The sequence below is a fragment of the Stegostoma tigrinum genome, chromosome 46 (genome assembly GCF_030684315.1).
Source record: "Stegostoma tigrinum isolate sSteTig4 chromosome 46, sSteTig4.hap1, whole genome shotgun sequence".
NCBI classification, from domain to species: Eukaryota; Metazoa; Chordata; class Chondrichthyes; order Orectolobiformes; family Stegostomatidae; genus Stegostoma; species Stegostoma tigrinum.
The window spans coordinates 8,910,408-8,918,706 of record NC_081399.1 but is presented as its reverse complement, the minus strand read 5'-3'; the positions used below and the strand labels follow the sequence as shown (position 1 = coordinate 8,918,706).

General features: G+C 56.5%; 1 protein-coding gene across 4 annotated transcripts in view; it reads left to right on the top strand.

The window, feature by feature from the left end:
- Window positions 1-1,837: 1,837 nt before the first annotated feature.
- LOC132207378 (coxsackievirus and adenovirus receptor homolog) overlaps window positions 1,838-8,299 on the top strand; it is a 16,339-nt gene continuing 9,877 nt past the window's right edge. For 2 of the 4 annotated variants that reach the window (XM_059642811.1, XM_059642808.1), the window contains exons 1-2: window positions 4,214-4,406; window positions 7,594-7,805. In XM_059642811.1, the coding sequence (XP_059498794.1) occupies window positions 4,310-4,406; window positions 7,594-7,805 (309 nt within the window). In that variant the 5' untranslated portion in view covers window positions 4,214-4,309. Of the gene's footprint in view, window positions 1,887-4,213; window positions 4,407-7,593; window positions 7,806-8,299 lie in introns of those variants that run through there. The other 2 variants (XM_059642810.1, XM_059642809.1) reach the window with 2 other exon arrangements.

Genomic DNA, 8,299 nt, shown 5'->3' with positions numbered 1-8,299 from the left:
AGACAGAGAGAGAGAGAGGGAGATGGGGTAGGGGACAGAGATAGAGAGAGACTGAGAGGGAGATGGGGCGGGAGACAGAGAGAGAGAGAGAGAGGGAGAGGGAGATGGGGCAGGGGACAAGGAGAGAGAGAGGGAGATGGGGCAGTGGACACAGATAGAGAGAGAGAGGGAGATGGGGCGGGGGACAAGGAGAGAGAGAGAGGGAGTTGGGGCAGGCGACAGTGATAGAGGGAGATGGGGCGGGGAAAAGAGACAGAGAGAGAGAGGGAGACGGGGCGGGGGACAGAGATAGAGAGAGAGAGAGAGAGGGAGATGGGGTGGGGGAGAGAGAGGAAGTTGGTGCGGGGGTCAGAGATAGAGAGAGAGGGAGGGAGATGGGGCGCGGGACAGAGATAGAGAGATAGATGGGGCTGGGGACAGAGAGAGAGCGGGAGAGGGAGATGGGGCGGGGACAGAGAGAGAGAGTGAGATGGCGCGGGGACAGAGAGAGAGCGGGAGAGGGAGATGGGGCGGGGACAGAGAGAGAGAGAGAGAGAGGGAGATGGGGCGGGGGACAGAGATAGAGAGCGAGGGAGAGGGAGAGGGAATAGGGGCCGGGGTCAGAGATAGAGAGAGAGGGAGAGGGATGGCTAGTGAGGGGAGAGAGGGTGGACAGAGAAAGGGAATGCAGAGTGTGTGGGTGAAAGAGAGAAACACTGATAGAGAGGAGGGGTTGAGGGAGAGAAAATGAGGAGGAAAGAGAGAGAGACAGAAAGTGAGTGGAAGAGAGAGAGAAGAGAAAAGAGAGTGAGGAGGAAGGGAGAGAGAGAGAGAGAGAGAAGGGGGGAGCATGAAGAAATAGAATGCCACAGGGAGAGATGGGGATGGGGAGAGGGAGAGTGACAGGAGAGTAAGGAAGCATGGAGCGGAAAAGCGAGTGGCGGGGTAGAGGAGTGAGGTGATGGAGGGAGTGAAGAAGTGCAGCGAGCGAAAGAATGAAGTATTGGGGGAGGGGGGGGATAAAGAGAGATGGAGTAGGGGGTGAATGGCAGAAAATAACATGTGGACCTCATTCCTGCTTCTGAGAGGAAAAGCAGAGCAATAAATTGAGAGCGAAAAGTGTCCCTGAGTGACTCAATCCCAGAGGAGGAAGAAATCCGGGAGTTGTGTAAGAGTTAAAGGGGAGGGGGGGGGGGAGGTTCCCAGCGGAGATTATTAAAGTTTGCAGGACGAGGAGTGGGAAAGGGTCAGGAATCGAACGTCAGGCACAGCTGGGAAGGGGACACCTCTGGGAAAGGGGAGCGGTCAGTACGAGATTGAGGGAGCTGTAATTAAATATGAAACAAGGCAAAGGAGCTTGTGGCGCAGATTAAAATCGCTGGGTACGACGTCGCGGGATTTGCAGAGACCAGCCTGCAAGGCGATCAGGGCTGGGAGCGAAATATCCCACCGTCCCATCAAAACGACAGGCAGTGGTGGGGGTGGGAGCTGCCGTCTGAGTAAGGCATGAAATTAAAATCGGGGTTGGAAAGTGTAGAATCTGTGAGGGGGTAGAGATGAGGAGCCACAAAGGAAGAGAGACCGTGATGGATGCCGCGTACAGGCCTCTGAGTGGGACTCAGGACCAGGCTGTCCGTCGGGGGGGCGGGGGGTGTCACAGAAAATAAATCACCAGGAGGTTGAGAAGGGAGGAAAGAAACTCGTGGAATGTGTAAGAGATGAGCTGGTGGTGCAGACCAGTAGAGAGCAGGCAGATCTGTATTCGGTGACGTGCGACTGAGGCAGAGTCGATCTGGGGGGGAGGGGGGGGTGTTCAAGGTGGAGGAACTCCTGGGAGGAGGGGGGACAGTAACACGACCCTGCAGTTTCAGAGGGAGAAGCTATGCTCAGATGTAGCAGCGTTGCAGGTGAGTGAAGAGGACCGCAAAGACATGAGGGAGGCGCCGGCCCGAGTTGATTTGGAAGGGGAGCCTAGCGGGGAAAGCGGTGGAGCAGTGAGGGCAGGAGTTGCTGGGCTAATTCAGGGGGAACGCAGCAAAAATTCATCCCAAGGAAGGAGAAATAGATGAAGGGGAGGACGAGACAGTATGGCTGACACGGGAGATCGGGGGGCATCACGAAAGGAAAAGGGAAAGGACACGATGTGGTGAAGATTAGTGGGAAATCAGAAGTTTGGGAAGCCTTTGAAAACCAGGAGAGGACACGTAAAAATATGAGAGATATTGGGAACTGCAGATGCTGGAGAATCCGAGATAATAAAATGTGAAGCTGGATGAACACAGCAGCACCTTAGGAGCTGAGGTTTCAGGCCTAGACCCTTCATCCTGAGATGTTGCTTGGCCTGCTGTGTTCATCCAGCTCCACACTTTGTTATCTGGGATTCTCCAGCATCTGCAGTCCCCATCATCCCTGAGGACACGTAAAAATGCATCTGTTTTGGGTTGGGTGTGCGGAGAAGGTGAAATGCGAGGGGATGCTAGCGCATGATAGCAAAGAAGATTGCAAGAACTTTTTTCCTCAGGAATCTGGAAAGGTCGGAGAGAGGCAAGAGTTGGCGCTGGAGCTGTCGGGGGAAAAAGTCTCCATGGCGGGGTGGGTGGGAGCGAAGAAAGGGCTGTGGAAGTGAATGGATATTTTTTCCAGGGCCTTCACTTTGGGAGACAACAGGAGGGTCAGGGGTCAGAGGCGAGTGTAGCCCGGCCGCCGCTAAGTGCTAGGGGAGGACCATGCAGACTCCAGGCTCCGAGGGAGATTGAAGAAGAGTTGATGGTGATATTTCAGGAATCGCTAGAGACAGGGAGGGTCCCGGAGGACTGGAAAATGGCGAATGTACCGTCCCCGCTGCTGGGGTGGCGGCAGAAGACAGGAAAGCATGGCCCGGTTAGCCAGGTCCCGGTCGCCGGTGAGATGCTAGAGGCCGTTGTGAAGGAGGGAGGAGATTGTGGAATATTTGGAATTGGATGGTAAAACAGTGGCGAGATCCACGAGGAATCTTTGAGGAGATGACAAGCGAGTTGGACTAAAGGAGGTGCTGATAGCTGCGATCTGTTTGGATTTGCAGAGGGTCTTCCACAAGGCGCAGGTGGGGTGGTGTAGCTGGAGGGTGAGATAAGACGGAGGGACAGGTAGTGCTCAGGAAGGTGCAGAAGGACAGGCTGGGAGAGTGGGCAAAGAGATGGATGAAGGAGTTCAGTGTAGTGTCTGATCGGAAGAACGGAGGTGTAGGCTTCGGCAATCCGAAGGTCCTGGGAGCCCGAGTTCAGGATTCTCTCAAGGTGAGCATGCAGGTTCACTTAGCAGTTAGGAAGGCAAATGCAACGTTAGCATTAATTTCACACAGGCTAGAATACAAGAGCAAGAGATGAACAACTGAAGGTTTATAAAGGTCTGGTCAGACCGCGCCTGGAATATTGTGAGCAGTTTTGGGTCCCGTATCTAAGGAACGATGTGTGGTGTTGGAGGGGGTCTAGAGGAGATCTGTAAGAATGATCCCGGGAACGAAGAGCTTGTCGGATGAGGGATGGTTGAGGACTCTGGCTATAAACTCGATGTAGTTTAGAAGATGAGAGGGCGATCTGATTGAAACTTACAGGATACTGAGAGGCCTGGATGGAGTGGACATGGAGAAGCTCCCACGAGCAGGAGAAACTGGGACCAGAGGGCACAGCCTGAGAGTGAAGGGATAACGATGAGATGAGAGGGAATTTCTTCATCCAGAGGGTGGTGAATCTCACTGTCACAGAGGGCTGTGGGGGAGGGGGGGGATGCAAGTCATGGAGTTTATTTAAGGCAGAGGTAGGTAGCTCCTTGGTTGGTACGTGGGATCAAAGGAGAAGGCAGGAGCCTGGGGTTGGAGGACAGGATCGAATGGCATGGCAGACTCAATGGGCCGAATGGCCTCACTGTTCCCCAACGGCCTTCTGGGCACAGGGTGGGATAGTACAGGGCGCAGGCACCGAAGAGGGGGAGAGGAGGTGATCTTTCGGAGCGGATGTTTGGGTGGGGACCGGGCAGGGCTGGTAAACTGCAGAAGGCGTCACGCCCGTTTCGCTGTCGAGCCGGCCCTGCCCTGGGGCGGGCCCTGGATTGCAGACGGACCTGTTCTCACCACCACTGGCAGTCCCGATGAAAACACGAGTGTTGCTTCAGTCTGCTTCCACACGGGAGCCAGCACCGTCACCCGGCGAGAGACAGAGCCTGGGGTTGCGGGGTTGCCGGGGCGGGGGTGGGGGGCTGCTCCTTTCCCGACACCGGCTCGAGCTGCTCACCCCAAACCACCCCCCGACCGAGCGGAGTGCGGCGTTGTGGTACTGAGGCCAACAGAAGCGCGATGGCCCGCGTGAACCACCCTTCACCTTCTGCCAGCCATTTCGTCTGCCAACTCCCCAGTGCCCGCACCTTGGTCTACCTCAGCTGGACAATTGCAGGTCAGTTGTAGCCACGCGGTACGGAGACAGGCCCTTCGGCCCATCCAGTCCGTCAATCACAAACTAACACCACCCCCCCCCCCCCCACCCCCGACACCCGCCTGCTCCTGCCCCGTTATCCCACCAAGCCCTCGCCCTGTTTTATCCCCCACCACTCCCTCAGGAAGTTCATTCCGCACACAAACCACTCTCTGTGCTTGCCCCCCCCCACTACACCTTTTTAAATCCACCTTCTCCCGCCCCCCCCTTCATTTTCAACTGCCCCTGTCCTCAGGGAAAGACCCCTGCTATTCACATTATCTATGCCCCACCCCTGCCTCATGATTTTACAAACCCTATAAGGTGACCCCCCTCAGCCTCCGACCTTCCAGAGAAACTAGCCCCAGCCTCTCCCTGTAGCTCTAACCTCCCCCCGCCAGCCCCGGTATGTTGGAGATGAATTTCTGCTGGGGGATGGATTGAATGTGAAAGGATCGTCGGTGAAAGGAACTTTACGAGAGCTGCTGGGACAGTCAGAGGAACTCTGTATGGGGTCCCTGGATAGTTAAAGGGTACGGACCGTGAGACCCGGCCGTCATTCCCGCGACGGGGAGCAGGATCCTGGGATTGCTAAAGGGACAGCGTGCGGGATCACGGAATAGTTAAATGGACAGGAGGCAAGACCCCGCGAGAGTTACAGGGAAAGTCGGACAGATCCTGGGAAAAGGTGGATGTGAGGGGACTGAGATTTCGGAAAACTTTATGGGAGAGGGAGTGGGATCCCGGGATAGTCAGAAGGACAGAGAGAGGGATCCCGGGACAGTTACAGGGGCAGAGAGTGGGATCCCGGGATAGTCAGAAGGACAGAGAGAGGGATCCCAGGACAGTTACAGGGGCAGAGAGTGGGATCCCGGGATAGTCAGAAGGACAGAGAGAGGGATCCCGGGACAGTTACAGGGGCAGAGAGTGGGATCCCGGGATAGTCAGAAGGACAGAGAGAGGGATCCCGGGACAGTTACAGGGGCAGAGAGTGGGATCCCGGGATAGTCAGAAGGACAGAGAGAGGGATCCCGGGACAGTTACAGGGGCAGAGAGTGGGATCCCGGGATAGTTAGAGGGGCAGGGAATGGGATTCCAGGATAGTCAGAGGGGGAAGATTCCAGGATAGCTAAAAGGACAGAGAGCACAATCCCAGGTTACTTAAAGGGTGTGGGAGTGGGATTTCGGGATTGAAAAAGTTACAGGGAGCGAGAACACAGATGGGGACAGGAGCAGGAAGCCTGACCAGGAACGAGATCCCAGGAGAGTGAAAGGCACAAGGAGTAGGATCCGAGAAACGCTAAAGGGAGAGACTGGAGATCCCAGAAATTTCAAGGGACAGGGAGTAAGATGCCGGGTTGACGAAATGGACAGAGGGTTATATCCCTGCAAAGCGAAATGGACAGAGAGTGATGTCCCAGGATAGCGAAATGGACAGAGCGTGATTCCTGCGATAGTGAAATAGACAGAGGGTGATATCCCAGGATATTGAAATAGACACGGATATAGATTCTCGGGCAGGCAAAGGGACTGAGATTCTCTGACAAACAAGAAGACTTACTGTCACTTTTAGGAATGCTTTGTTTATCAGATAAAGACAGGTGTCGGCGCGAACACACCTCCCTCTTCGCCAAATCTCAGTTTCATGTACAACTGGCTTGGCAGCATTTCAGTCTGATGTCACGGAGATGGGAGCCAGATTTACAGTGGGAGACAGGCCGCCGAAACAGCACATACACCACACTGACAGGGTTAATCCCCCTCCCACAGGGGAACAGACTGCCCGGTGTGTGTAAATGGGGAGGGGGTGTGTGAGGGGGTTAATCCCCCTCCGATAGGGGAACAGACTGCCCGGTGTGTGTAAATGGGGAGGGGGTGGGTGAGAGGGTTAATCCCCCTCCGATGGGGGAACAGACTGCCCGGTGTGTGTAAATGGGGAGGGGGTGTGTGAGAGGGTTAATCCCCCTCCGATAGGGGAACAGACTGCCCGGTGTGTGTAAATGGGGAGGGGGTGTGTGAGGGGGTTAATCCCCCTCCGATGGGGGAACAGACTGCCCGGTGTGTGTAAATGGGGAGGGGGTATGTGAGGGGGTTAATCCCCCTCCCACAGGGGAACAGACTGCCCGGTGTGTGTAAATGGGGAGGGGGTGTGTGAGGGGGTTCATCCCCCTCCGATAGGGGAACAGACGGCCCGGTGTGTGTAAATGGGGAGGGGGTGTGTGAGGGGGTTAATCCCCCTCCGATAGGGGAACAGACTGCCCGGTGTGTGTAAATGGGGAGGGGGTGTGTGAGGGGGTTAATCCCCCTCTGATAGGGGAACAGACTGCCCGGTGTGTGTAAATGGGGAGGGGGTGGGTGAGAGGGTTAATCCCCCTCCGATAGGGGAACAGACTGCCCGGTGTGTGTAAATGGGGAGGGGGTGTGTGAGGGGGTTAATCCCCCTCCGATGGGGGAACAGACGGCCCGGTGTGTGTAAATGGGGAGGGGGTGTGTGAGGGGGTTAATCCAACTCCGATAGGGGAACAGACGGCCCGGTGTGTGTAAATGGGGAGGGGGTGTGTGAGGGGGTTCATCCCCCTCCGATAGGGGAACAGACGGCCCGGTGTGTGTAAATGGGGAGGGGGTGTGTGAGGAGGTTAATCCCCCTCCCACAGGGGAACAGACTGCCCGGTGTGTGTAAATGGGGAGGGGGTGTGTGAGGGGGTTCATCCCCCTCCGATAGGGGAACAGACGGCCCGGTGTGTGTAAATGGGGAGGGGGTGTGTGAGGGGGTTAATCCAACTCCGATAGGGGAACAGACTGCCCGGTGTGTGTAAATGGGGAGGGGGTGTGTGAGGGAGTTAATCCCCCTCCGATAGGGGAACAGACTGCCCGGTGTGTGTAAATGGGGAGGGGGTGTGTGAGGGGGTTAATCCCCCTCCGATAGGGGAACAGGCTGCCCGGTGTGTGTAAATGGGGAGGGGGTGTGTGAGGGGGTTAATCCCCCTCCGATAGGGGAACAGACTGCCCGGTGTGTGTAAATGGGGAGGGTGTGTGTGAGGGGGTTAATCCCCCTCCGATAGGGGAACAGGCTGCCCGGTGTGTGTAAATGGGGAGGGGGCACTGTGGGTTGACTGGTGAACGCGAACAGGCTGTGGACTGACCCCCCGCCCCCCAATATACCCTCCAGGTCTCGGCTGTGCGCTGAGGATCACCTCGACGGGGCCCCAGACTCTCCACGTCGCAGAAGGTGAGAGCGCGGACATCGGGTGCCAGTACCAGGTGGAGGCGACCGACCTCGGGGCGTTGGACGTCGAGTGGAGCATCATGAGCCCCGACACGACCAAAGTGGATCAAGTTGTGAGTCTCTACGACCGGGGACAGCACGGGGATAGATACAGGGTAAAGCTTCCTCTACACTGTCCCCCCGTCAGACACTCGCAGGAACAGCTCGGGGTTAGATGCAGAGTGAAGCTCCCTCTACACCGTTCCCCCCATCAAACACTCCCGGGGACAGGGACAGCACGGGGTTAGATACAGGGTAAAGCCTCCTCTACACTGTACCCCCGTCAGACACTCGCAGGAACAGCTCGGGGTTAGATGCAGAGTGAAGCTTCCTCTACACCGTCCCCCCATCAAACACTCCCAGGACAGGGACAGCATGGTGTTAGATGCAGAGTAAAGCTCCCTCTACACTGTCCCCCCATAGGACACACCCAGGGACAGGGACAGCACGGGGTTAGGTACAGAGTAAAGCTCCCTCTACACTGTCCCCCCATCAAACACTCCCGGGGACAGGGACAGCACGGGGTTAGATACAGAGTAAAGCTCCCTCTACACTGTCCCCCCATCAAACACTCCCGGGGACAGGGACAGCACGGGGTTAGATACAGAGT